Here is a 13,414-nt window from a genome sequence, read left to right on the forward strand (position 1 = left end):
CGGGCACACGGCACACAGACCCTGGAGCTGCACACGGACCCTGGAGTAAAGGACCAGCTGGCATACTGCACACGGACGCTGGAGCACAGTACTAGCGGGCACTGCACACGGACCCTGGAGCACAGGACTAGCGGGCACAGATGCACACAGGCACTGGAACACAGGACTAGCGGCCACACTGCACACGGACCCTGCAGCACAGGACTAGCGGGCACACTGCACACAGGCACTGGAACACATGACTAGCGGGCACACTGCACACGGACCCTGGAGCACAGGACTAGCGGGCAGAATGCACACAGACCCTGGAGCACAGGACTATCTGGCACACTGACCCTGTAGAAATACCGGTGGCCTGGTTGCACACAGAGATAACCCGGAAACAACAGTGCACTGCACACATACTTGAGCCATAGGGGTGGCCGTGCGCAAGGGTGTTCTAGGCACACCGCTCTCGTGTACACCCAGGGACAGTGCCCACTCGAATGCATTAGGAACGGTGATTTAGGCATGCAGTGCACCACGGACACCTCCCAGAAATAGTGCGGCAATGGGCACACCTCGTGTGTACAGACAAGGGCAACACTGAAGTGCACGGCGCCCTTCCCGTTTACAGCCAAGTACAGACAGGCAGTGCACGCGGGCTCAAGTGGATAGTGGAGCACTCCAAACAGAGAGAAGGGTCGAACGAGTGTTTCACTGTGCACAGGCCTCGCGCATAGACGCGGCTCGCGGCATCACTGCACGCCGCTTCCAATCACGCGTGCATGCTGTGCGAGCGATCTCACGTGCACTGCATCAAAATCTCGCTCACAGCTGGGAGCCGTGAGGGGGTCCAGAGTGGGGGCTCATGCACAGCGTCGCGGTTCACCGCGCGGGGAGGCCCCGATACTCGCTGCACACACCGGACACTGCGGTGGAGAAATGCGTGTTACAGTGCGGCGTGCGCTGCCAACGCACCGACCCCTCAATGCCAGGCCACGGGCGCTTCCCCGGTGTACACATATAAATAAACGCGTCCAGTGGGATCAACACACACACCAGACCCGGCTAGGAAAATCAAAGCGATTTCCGATTCGTGTGACGAAATAGAAAGAAATCGCTGCGCGGGTGGAAGGCTCGACCCGCACGAAAATGCGCAAATTAGAGCCACACATTCTGGTAAATTCTGTCGAGAGCAAGAAATAATACGGCCAGAAACACACGGATCCCAGAAAGACCTCATCGCCCCCCCCCCCCGCAGAGAAACTGATGAACTCCCCGTAAATAATATGTTTTTATTTGCTGCAGCAGACGGAACAGGTACAGAAATGCACTTCGGGGGGGCCTCGCCCACATTTGTTTTTTTTTCTTACACGACACCCGGCGAATTCAGACTCCCATAGAATGTCCTGGTCATTTCTTTCTCTCTTTCTTTCTTTCTTTTGTTTTTTTTAAAGAAATACTGGTGTGCTTCAGAAAGGGGGGCTAGGCATGTGGAAAACGAAACCAAAAATAAATACACATTCCCGGAAATAAATAAGGCATTGATCGATTCCAATCTCACACGATGTGACCGAAGAACTCGATCCGGCGAAAAAATAAATAACGGTACATTGTCGAGTCTTGTAAACCCCCTTTAAAAATCTGAATTGTATATCTACATATATCTGGCAGTTAAACGTTCCCCCATCACCTTGTACGTTTGCATAATTTGCTTGTTTTTTTTCCCGTTCTCCATGCATAATAAACAGCCACAATAACGAGAACGAAGTCGATGAATAAATAACCCACAGTTTTGCCGTGTCATAAAAATCTCCTTTTCAAACAGGTAGAAAAAAAAAACCCCAGCGTGGCAGAGTCAGAAGCCAAAGACGGCGCCAGGCTCTGTTTTTCTGATTGTAGGCCTCCGGGGGTGCCGCCGTCCCCCCAAATCAAGAAAAGTGCACGTTTCTCTCCGGCCCCCTGGAGCCGATTGGTCCGTGTCGCGATAAACACTTTCCGGTGTTTCGCGTCCTCGATGTTTTTTTTTGTTTTTTTTTTGCATAGATTCCACTTTCGTTTTTGCCATTTTTATTGCTTCAAAAACGTTTCCCTTCCGCAGACGACAGCTGATTGAAAGTTGCAAAATAAGCTTTTGATTGTTATTTTGTGTTTATTATTTTAGTGCCTAGGAGGCTTAATTCCCCTCCCTTGGAGGAATCGGTTTTATTTTGTTATTATTGACTAAACTGTTCAGCAGACTTCCGTGTTTAAATTGTGCTCCTGTTTCACAGATACCACGAGCCCTGTTCAGCGTGAGCGGGGGAGCGGAGGGGGGGGGGGGTCTCTGTGTGTAGGGCCACGATGGGGGCCTCGTCTCTCTGTTTCCGTTTCTTTTTTTTTACTGCAAAATTGTCTGCAACCCCACCCGTGCCCCACCACCCCGCCCTTTAACGCTGAACTTGGAGACTGCTTGGCCGCTCCCCCCCCCCCCAGCCCACCCCACCCCCGGCTCCCAGGTTTGGGAAACATAAGGAAAGCTCTTTGAAAAGTGCACCAAAAAAATCTACAAATGCCTCGGATTTAGGCCGGAGAGCGGTGAGCGGGGGAGGGGTGCCGGATGGGGAGGTGGGGGGGGGCATTGATAGAGGTGAGTCGAAGGTGCGGTGGAGAGAGAGTGGGATCGGAGAAGGAGAGAAGGGCATAGTATATACGAAGTGGCTAGGGAGAAAAGAAAGGTTGCAAAGATGGAGATGGGGAAGGAGGGACCAATGATTGGGGGGTGCTAAAGAGAGACACGGTCCTGATGAAGAGAGGAAGAAGAAGGGGGAGATGGACCAAAGATGGAGGGGTGCTAGAGGGAGAGGGGGTCCTGATGAAGAGAGGAAGAAGAAGGGGGAAAATGACCAAAGATGGAGGGTTGCTAGAGGGAGAGAGGGTCCCAATGAAGAGAGGAAGAAGAAGGGGGCGAGGGACCAAACATGGAGGAGTGCTCGAGGGAGACACAGTCCTTATGAAGAGAGGAAGAAGAAGGGGGAGATGGACCAAAGATGGAGGGTGCTGGAGAGAGACACAGTCCTAGTGAAGAGAGGAAGAAGAAGGGGGAGATTGACCAAAGATGGAGGGGTGCTAGAGGGAGAGAGGGTCCCAATGAAGAGAGGAAGAAGAAGGGGGCGAGGGACCAAACATGGAGGAGTGCTCGAGGGAGACACAGTCCTTATGAAGAGAGGAAGAAGAAGGGGGAGATGGACCAAAGATGGAGGGTGCTGGAGAGAGACACAGTCCTAGTGAAGAGAGGAAGAAGAAGGGGGAGATTGACCAAAGATGGAGGGTGCTGGAGAGAGACACAGTCCTAGTGAAGAGAGGAAGAAGAAGGGGGAGATTGACCAAAGATGGAGGGGTGCTAGAGGGAGAGAGGATCCTGATGAAGAGAGGAAGAAGAAGGGGGCGAGGGACCAAATATGGAGGAGTGCTAGAGGGAGAGAGGGTCCTGATGAAGAGAGGAAGAAGAAGAGGGCGAGGGACCAAACATGAAGGGGTGCACGAGGGAGACACAGTCCTGATGAAGAGAGGGAGAAGAGGGAGAAGGATCAAAGATGGAGGGGTGCTAGAGGCAGAGAGCGTCCTGGTGAAGCGAGGGAGCAGAAGGGGGCGAGGGACCAAACATGGAGGGGTGCACGAGGGAGACACAGTCCCGATGAAGAGAGGGAGCAGAAGGGGGCGAGGGACCAAATATGGTGGAGTGCAAGAAGGAGAGAGTGAGAGAGGGTCCTGATGAAGAAAGGGAGAAGAAAGAAGGGAAAAGGGACCAAGCTGGGGGGTTCTAGAAGGAGATAGTGTCCAGATGAAGACAGGGAGAAGAGGGGTTGGGGAGGGCCAAACATGGAGGAGTGCTAGGGGGAGGGCGCTCTGGATGAAAAGAAAGAAAAGGGGGGAGAAGGGCCAAGTATGGAGGGATTCAAGAGGATGGGAGGGTCCTGACGAAGAGACAGAGTAGTCGTGGAGAAGGAAAGGGTGAGAAAATCAAGGTAGGACAAGACTTGAGTGAGTAGAGATAGGGTCAAAGGAAGGCAAAACAATGAGGGGTGAAGTGGAGCTCTGGACAGAATAAGGCACCAACGAGGGGTAAAAGATTCATTCAGAGGAAGGGGCGGTGGTCGTCAGAAGAAGAGAGTGCAAGGAATAAGGGTGGCATGCGGGGAAGGGCCGTGCAGAGGAGCAGCGGTGATGGAGACACGATGGGCAAGGGGGGGTGGACACGTGGTAGGGATTTGGGGAGAGAGGGTTCTGTGACGAGGTACGGGTGCTACATCTCACTCTCACCAGAGACCAGTGTAAGTAGGCTGTGGCGAGGATTGGAAAAGGCTGTGGAGATATGGGGGTCGACAGGGAGACATTGAAGGGTAAGGAGCTTGGTGAGTGTGTAGGACTGCTCTCTGACACATCAGACTCACACACAAGGCCCTTCTGTGTGCTTCGGGCTCAGGCATGATGTGATGTATACAGGGGCTTATACATGATGCCAGGCCATGTGCAAAGGGGATCACACAGGGCTCACACACGATGCCATGCTGTGTGCACATGAGGCTCATATATGCTGTACATATGGGGTTCACATGGTATCGCGTTATGTGCACATGGACATGTCTGCACATGAACTCACACATTTTGTGTTACTATGCACACATGTTCTGCTTGCTCACATACAATGTTCCATCACCTGCCCACGGACTCAGAGATCATGTCCTGCTACGTGCACATGGTTGCTCACATGTGATCTCCTGCATGTACATGGACGCCCATACATGATGTCCTCGAACGTACACGTTTACCGGGTGCTCACAAATGAAGTCCTGCCCTGTGCACGTGGGCTCACACACAATGTCTTGCTAAGTACACCCGGACTCACGCAGGATGTCCTACAATGTGCATGTTTGCTGGGTGCTCCCGCATGGTGGCATGTGCACAGGGACTCACGTGATGTCAGCCTGCGTGCAGGTGGGGTTCTCAGTTGTGGAAGAAGGCATTCAGCTCCTCGTACATGGGGGCCCTGTCATGGTGTAGGTGCATGTCATAAGGCAGCATGTTCTCAGAATGCACCCCGCCACCCCGGACCCCCGCTCCTCCGAATACCAGGCTGTGCCCGGGGCCTCGCGACCCCCCGAGCCCCGCGTAGTGCATAGAATAGTGGTAGGTCTTGTCGTTGTCCGGAGAAGAGTCCTGCTTGAGAGAGAAGTTGCCATTAATGCAGAGGGGTGGGCTCATGGGTCCCTCGTACTCAGAGCTGTTGTAGTCCGGCGACGCGTTCCCATAGAGCGAGTCATAAGGGGGGCAATAGGGGTGGGTCCTCAATGGGTGAGCACCACCCATGCTGCCAGTCTGGCACTGGGCACCGGGCAGCCGCTGGTAGCCATAGGGGTGCATGAAGGGTGTGCCAGGACCATGGTACCTGCTGGCCTCTGGGCCCTGCTCCGTCAGGAAGTTCCGCGAGTTGAGTTGAAGGCACCCGGCTACCAGGTTGGTGGTGGGTTGGGAAAGGCCTTTGCACAGGGTCTGAACGTAGGCTACCAGGTCGGGCCGCTTGCCCGAGCGTAAGATCTCAGACAGCGCCCAGATATAGTTCTTGGCCAGTCGGAGGGTCTCGATCTTCGACAGCTTCTGCGTCTTGGAGTAGCAGGGCACCACCTTGCGCAGGTTATCCAGTGCAGAGTTGAGGTCGTGCATGCGGTTCCTCTCACGTGCATTGGCTTTCTGCCGCCTAACTTTTGACCTCTCCATCCGGGCCTTGGTCATCTTACGTTTCTTTGGCCCGCGCTTCTTAGGCCGGTCACCTTGGGCCTCGTCAAGCCCTTCCTCCTCCTCTTCCTCGTCATCGTCGTCCTCGGCGCCAAGGTCTCCATCATCCTTGCACTCGCTCATTGAACCGGAATCATGGGTGCCATCCTGCAGGTCACAGTGTGAGCTGCCTCCTTCATCCTCCTTGTCACTGTTGTCCTCGTCATCATCATCCTCACAGTCTTCTGCCCAGCTGGCAAACTTCTGGACCTCCGGGATGAGGCTGGGATCGCTGAAGAGCCTGGTCAACATGGTGGCTGTGGGGAAAAAGATATGGGCGACACGAGTGAGTCATTATGTACAGGCTCCGGGGAAAAAACTGTACAGCTACACAATCTTACAGAAAATGTACACATCTTGCAAATTGACATCACTATGAGACATGTAAAGTTATCTGTTTTACAATGAGGACTAAAAACACTGCTATCCTATCTTCTCAAATACAACTGCCTCCTTATGGACATGCCGTCTCACTGATTGAGTTATGATAACTTGGAGAAAAATCTGCATGGAAATATTCGAATGGTAAGGCTCTTCTAACACCTACACCATGCAGTCATGGATAATTCTTCTGGAGCATGACATAACCAAGCTGATGTGTTCATGGCCAGTCATTAATAGCCGTCCTCCATAAGAAAAAAAATAAATAAAGAATACAAGAATAAAATTCCTTCTCTCCAAGCAACACTACAACCCAAGTGACTGGGGTGGTAGTCTCTCTCGAAACACGAGTTGCCAATTTGACAAAGCACTCCCCTGTTGGTCCTGATGAAGGTATCAGATTAATAAATTGCCGAAACATCAATACGCCATTTGTTAGTTGTCACGTCAATGTAACTAATGGGATTCATTTTTTTTATCACAGATTCTTTATTCAATGAATGAACAAACCAGTGATTATTTATAAGCACTCAAGTGATTTGATTGTTTCACAGAAAAATACATTTGAATTTGTGTGATTATTGTATCTTTTTTTGTCTTTTCCTCTCCTCTCCCGAGTTTGGTCTTTTGAATCAATACTTGTTATTTGTATACAAAGTATTTCATATTTGTCTTTTTACCTGACTTTATATTCCTGTTTAAATTGCTCACTTCTAGTAGTCCATGTGTATGTATATAGATTTGCGCTCATCTATAAAACTGTATTTAACTTATTTCAATTTTTGATCAAAATTGTCACTCAATAAAATGATATGTGTATATCTGGTCTTCATTCCAGGACACATTTCCGAGCTATGCTGGTTTGCACTTCTACATCGGTTCTTTGTTCCTTGAAGTAAATACCATGTTAGTTACTGAAGTAACTATGTGCACATTAGTATTAATGAATTTAGTATTCGTGAATTAATGTGTGTTTAGGCTTCACCTCTTGAGTCTGCAACATGACATCATTTCTAATTACGCTGCAGTATATAAATAAGTATTACTCTTAGTACTCAGTCAATTCAGGGGGATTTTTTGGTGTGTATATATCCTTACGGACATGGGCCTACAGATCATATCCAAGTAGCGCGATCACATTCATTAAACCCCAAGACGAGTAACTGGGAAATGTGTCCTGGGATGAAGACCACCCAGACTACACTTGGTCCCCTCATTTACTTGAGAAAAAGCACATATGATACGACGCATCAAAGCCCCCCCTAAGCCCCCCAGACACTTCATGGAGTTTCTCCGGGATAGCAATGGCCACTGCTACGAAACTTCACTGAGAGCCCAAGACAAATGCACTGCAACCCTAACACACTTTAGTGAGCCTCAGGAGGGCAATAACATCTCAAGACTTGTTAGTAGCAGACCAACATACTGGCATGACCTTGAGGACACTTAAATCACTCTCTTTGTCACTTCTAAGACATGTCAGAGACCCGCAGGACACAGCATTATCCTCTGGGATACCACAATGGCCTCCTAAATTACATTTTCACCCACTTAAATATTTCGCTGCCAACCAAAGACACAACTGTGATCCACGAAGAAGCATCTGACAAACTTTAAGATAGGAAATTGACCACTGATGACAAAACTTAATTGAACGCCCTAATACAGAGTAGGTCCTGAAAGAACTTTACGGACTCACTAAAATACAGCAGAGGATCCTACAACAGATTCAATACACTTTGTTGACCCCCTATGACTCTTCTGCTCCATAAGCTTAAATAGTGACTCGATAAGACACTTTAATAATCCCCTACAACACTTCCGTCAAGGCAGTCGACATTTCAGAGGTCCTCATCCACGAGACATCTACAACCTCCTAGTGCACCGCAATCACCCCCTAAGACGCACAATGACCCCCAAGACAGTATACACCTACAACCTCCCAGTGCACCGCAATCACCCCCTAAGACGCACAATGACCCCCAAGACAGTATACACCTGCAACCTCCTAGTGCACCGCAATCACCCCCTAAAACACACAATGACCCCCAAGACAGGATACACCTGCAACCTCCTAGTGCACCGCAATCACCCCCTAAGACGCACAATGACCCCCAAGACAGTATACACCTACAACCTCCTAGCGCACCGCAATCACCCCCTAAAACACACAATGATCCCAAGACAGGATACATCTGCAACCTCCTAGTGCACCGCAATCACCCCCTAAAACACACAATGACCCCCAAGACACAATGCAGACCTGCTAAGACACTTTAGTCAACACCAGCGATATTTCCGAGGCCCTCATCCAGGATACACCTATAACCCCCGAGAGCACCACAATTGCCCGCAAGACAAAATGATGGCCTATAGCAATTAAAGAGCATAAAAGAGCGATGACCACTGAAACACTTTGATGCCCGCTAAACACAGTATTACCCACTAAGGCACAATGCAGACCGGCAAAGACACTTCCGTCATCGCCCGCAATGGTTCAGAGGCCCTCATCCAGGATAGACCAATAACCTACTAATGCACAGCAATCGCCCCAAAGACGAAACGACGAACCCGTCAGACACAGCATAAAACAACAACCGCCAGTAAAACACTTTAATGCCTGAAAGACACACAATGGCACCCTCGATCACAATGCCCACCATAACACAGCCAAGTCACTTGCCAAGACACTTTAGAGACACCCAAGACACTTCTGTGAGCCCTCCAACATGGCGCACCAGTAGCTGCCCCAGGTGCAGCACGGACCCACTCAGATACTCCACTGAGCCGAGAAGACACTTTATTGACGGGAATCAACATTCCACTCTCAACTTCAGTGTACCCCAATGTACTCAATGGCCCGCTGAGAAAGGGTATCCCCAGGCCCCCATAGTTTTGTGAACGCACCCAAGGCACATCAGAGAAATCCTCAAACAATGCAGTGAGCCACAACAGTTCACCAACCCAAGAAGACACCTCACGGCTTCTTAAGACACGTCAGTAATCACAGGAGACCCCAGTGCACCCCAGAACTCTCCAGCGCCCACCTGAACCCCTTCAGGACCCCATCGGGAACGGCAAGCCCCACTAAGACACTCCAGCCCCACCGAAAAACTTTAATAAACCGGGACACCTCAATGACTCAGGTTATAAGACACTTGAGCTGGGCCCTAAAACAAGATATTGACCCCCGAAGATCTTTTGGTGACCAAGAGCACAATGCAACGGACCCCTAACATGCTACCCCACCCCCGACCCCCAGGTGACACAATAACCCATAGGACGTAGTGACGGACCACTTGGACACCCCCGTCGCCCCTGACCATGCTTCGGGGGCACTGGGACAGCCAGAGCCTGCAAGGACGTCTAAGACAAGTGCAGAGGTCCCAATCGACCGTCCCCCCCCCCGCCCATTGATTCAACCCGGGGCCCCGAGAAGCCACGTGGTGGGTGAGCCCGGAGCCCGGGGTGGCGGGGAGAGGCAGGGCCTCAGTCGGGGAGCCCAGCACAATGGGAAGCTATTGAGCGCCATTAAAATTAATCGACGTTCAATTTTCTTATTAGTGCTTCAAATGAAAGCATGTCAGCCGTGAGCGGGGCGATATTAATAAGCGGTTATTAACGGCCACTTCGGGTCCTGGGCAAGGCCCATCCTGGCCTCGGTGGCAAGGGGAGAATGCGCGTAAACAGGCGGGCGCAAATTAGGGTCTTTCCGTGAGAAATACAGCAGCTGAGCCCCGCCAGCCCACCCCCCAGCCTCTCCTATCCCACCGCCCCCTCCTCTCGCGCGGCTGCCCCCGTCTTCCCCTCTGCCTGTCTGCGCCACTGCCCTCTCACACGCTCACTCACAGGTTCACGCCTCACCCGCACCCCGGAGGGGAGCCCTATTCGCGGGTTCTACCGCCCACACTCAGTCCCCGTTCTCGCACTCACCCTTGCTTCGCCCTCCGCACTCACGCTCACCTCCGGGCGTTATCTCTCTTAGCAAGCCACTGTGTCTGTCTCACACAGTGGGTCCGGCGTTTGTCTCTCACGCTCCCCTCCCGCTGTTTCTCACGCTCACCCTTTTCTCTCTCACGCGCTCGACATGCCCCCTCGCATGTTTCCCTCTCTCAAACTCAAGCCCAGATTTTCTCTCACTCCCACCGCCCATTAATTTTGATGTCACACTACCTACCGACTGCTTTATTTACCACTCAAAGTCGCCCGTTCTTTCTCTATCTCCAATTACCACTTTTTAAGAAATGCCCTTTTGGGTTCTCATTCTCGGCCGGACCCCCCGGCCCCACTACTGTTTTGCCTCTCGCGCCAGTTTAAGCTCCACACTCCGCCCTTGCACGCATCGCCACCAGCTCCGTATTATGGTGTCTCAAACTCGCCCCCAGTGCTTCCTTCCCACTCCATCTCTCTCCGCCATCCCTGCACCCCCCCCCCAGTCTTGCTACAAGACTTACTCTGGGTCACAGCCCCCACACTTACCCCGTCAGCCAGTCCACCATCGGGCTCGCGCTGAACCCCACACGCCATTTACTGCCGCGCAGACACTCTCTTTCACCCCCAGTGTACAAGTTTCGCTCTCACTTATATTGCCCACTCTCCCCAAAAACTGCCTCTGCCTCACCCATGTTGCCTCGCACGCGCAAGCTATTTATCTCATTAATATTAGCCCACTCTCAACCACACCGTCTCGCACTCACTCGCCTCGCTCCACCACGCCCCCCACACACACCCTTACATTCACTGTCTCGCACCCCTTTCATACAAACAACTCGCCCAGAATTTCTCGCACTCGGTCTACCTCAAACTCACACTCCGGCTAACTCCTCCTCCTCACCGAACCTCTCTCACACTCGCCCATGGCGTGCCACCCTGGACCACAGTGTCCCAGTCGCACTCATATGCGCTCTATATCACACTCAAAATTCCACACTCGGACGTTCGGTGTTTTTTTTTCCCGTTACCCCGTATCTCACTCACGCATACGGCCTTACACTCACCATGCCGCCTCACGCACACATAACTCTCACATTCTCCGATGCTGTTGCCTCACACTCGGCTGCCCCTCTGTCACAAACACACACACTCCCTCCCATCTGACCTCAGCTGAGAACGTGAACTGTGTAATGTGGGCGGATATGAGTTCGGGAATTATTTGAACGCCACTTGGGACACAGACCCACCCCCCCAACCCGCCCACGCCAGCGGGGCTTTAAAATGACCTGCGCCGAAACACGGCGGTATTTTCGACAGACTGTGACGCCATGCTGCGGAATTCACGCAGCCCGGCGTTATTAAATGAAATATTGGAGGTTTAAATCGGCGGCGGGCTGGAAGGCCCTGCCGTCCCAGGCCCACCCGCGAAGGACAGCCGCCCGCTTCGGGGCCGCGTTCTTTGTCTTTTTACCCCGTCTTCCTTCGGCGCAGAAGATGCGCCGAGGTCGAGCAGCGAATAACGGCCGCAAATAGCGCCCGAAGGCTGCGCCGGCGGTGTGGCGGAGTTTAGATTTAGCTTCAACCAAAATTGCACATACAAATACCGCGGCAACAGAATCTCGCGAAATTATAAATTGTGGCAAATTAAACGAATTGAAATGCACACCGCCAGACAGGGGGCCCCCGACAAAATCTACCCTTCCGAAAAAAAGGAACGACAATAACAGGTTCCCACGAGATCCAGAAAAGATCCGGAAAAGGCCAAGTTCTCCAGAATTTCCGCCAAAAGAAGTTCAAATTACACCGCAAAAAAGACCTTGGGTGCCCTGGCTGGGGTGAGGTGTGGCGGAGACCTTCGGCTTCGCTGTGCCTCGGTGCAGGGTGTGGGCGGGGTGAAGGGCGGTGTGTGTGTGTAGTATATGTGGGCGAGGTGTCCTGTCAAGGTGTGCGGCTTGTGGCTGTCCCCTGGAGAGGAGTGTGGGTGCGCTGGGCTGCCCAGCTGCCGCACGGTAAAGTGTGTGGTCGAGGTGGTGAGCATGGGTGTGTTGGAGTGGCCCCGTGTTTGGGTGGTGTATGTTGGTAAGGGAGGAGTGCCCAGGCTTATCCTGTGCGGGCTGCCCTGTCCCTTGGTCATGTGTAGGTGCGTCGGTGCGCCTGGGTACACGGAGTGCCCTGTGCCTGTGTGTGGGTGAGCTGCGTGGGCGCGTCGGACTGCCCTGCCACTCGCTAATATGTGTGGGTGAGGCAGGTGTGCGGGCAAGGGGGTCAGGTGTGAGTCCGAGGCCAGGCGTTCCAGCACTTACCTCCAGAGCTGGCGGGGGTGCCTATCTCATTGTTCTGCCATCTCAGGGAGCCCAGCCTGCTCCTCCTGAAGGTGCTGCCTCCTTCCTCGCTCCGAGACTGGCATCTCGAGCCCAGTACCCGCCGCGGTGCCTGGGCATATGGCTGGCACGTCACTGGCAGCCGCTATCACATGAGAGGGCCTGATTGACATGCGCCCGCATTCGGGGAGCTTTGCTTCCCCAGGGAGGGGGAGCACCATCTGTCACTCTCTCCAAAAAAAAAACCCCTCTCTCTCTCCAACCGCACAGATCTGCCTACACACGGCAAAACGGGGCCCAGGCAGGCAGTTCATGGGGGGGGGGGGCACTGACAGGGAGGAGGGAGCAAAACCTGCCACACAGGGCCACTGCTTGAGGGGGGACGGAGGGCCTGCAGGAAGGGTGTGTAACCGCCGAGGAGGATGGTCCTGCAGGGAGGGGCGCTGGGGCTCCTGCAGGTGGGGGCGCAAGTACAGGGTGCAGCCTGGTGGGATCTCAGGCCCCCGCCCATGTGGTCGACAGGCAGGAGAGGGAGTGAACCCTCTGGCAGGGAGAACGGGGGGGCTTTGTGCAGGGACATAAGCAGGGAGTTTAGAAGGTCACCTTGCAGTGAAGAGTTTATTTATCGAACTATCCATTCATCCATGTATGGATCTAAAGTACTATAGATCTAGTCCTATGGATCTATCTATCTATCTATCTATCTATCTATCTATCTATCTATCTATCTATCTATCTATCTATCTATCTATGGATCTATCAATCCATCTATCTATGGATCTATCTATCTACCGAACTATCTATCTTTCTATGGATCTATCTATCTATCTATCTATCTATCTATCTATCTATCTATCTATCTATCTATCTATCTATCTATCTATCTATCTATCTATCTTTCTATCTATGGGCCTATCTATCCATATATCAATCAATCCATAAATGGATCTATCTATCTATCTATCTATCTATCTATCTATCTA

The 13,414-nt window shown here is 52.2% G+C and overlaps 1 protein-coding gene across 2 annotated transcripts; it reads right to left on the bottom strand.

Annotated features, from left to right (window-relative positions):
* Window positions 1-1,263: 1,263 nt before the first annotated feature.
* NEUROD2 (neuronal differentiation 2) lies at window positions 1,264-12,586 on the bottom strand. 2 transcript variants are annotated; one of them, XM_069634723.1, is made up of 2 exons: window positions 12,414-12,586; window positions 1,264-6,053 (listed from the first exon to the last, which is right to left on the bottom strand). In XM_069634723.1, exon 2 carries the CDS (start codon window positions 6,046-6,048, stop codon window positions 4,969-4,971), a length of 1,080 nt encoding a protein of 359 aa, XP_069490824.1. In that variant the 5' UTR covers window positions 6,049-6,053; window positions 12,414-12,586; the 3' UTR covers window positions 1,264-4,968. The 2 variants fall into 2 exon arrangements, with proteins under 2 accessions (XP_069490824.1, XP_069490825.1); XM_069634724.1 differs by lacking the exon at window positions 12,414-12,586 and adding an exon at window positions 10,141-10,380.
* Between the last annotated feature and the right edge of the window lie 828 nt (window positions 12,587-13,414).

The sequence above is a fragment of the Ambystoma mexicanum genome, chromosome 13, assembly GCF_040938575.1.
Source record: "Ambystoma mexicanum isolate Mex_15411 chromosome 13, UKY_AmexF1_1, whole genome shotgun sequence".
NCBI classification, from domain to species: Eukaryota; Metazoa; Chordata; class Amphibia; order Caudata; family Ambystomatidae; genus Ambystoma; species Ambystoma mexicanum.

Bases quoted from the DNA above. Each gene is read 5' to 3' on its own strand.
- NEUROD2 (XM_069634723.1), bottom strand. From the start codon at position 6,048: ATGTTGACCAGGCTCTTCAGCGATCCCAGCCTCATCCCGGAGGTCCAG.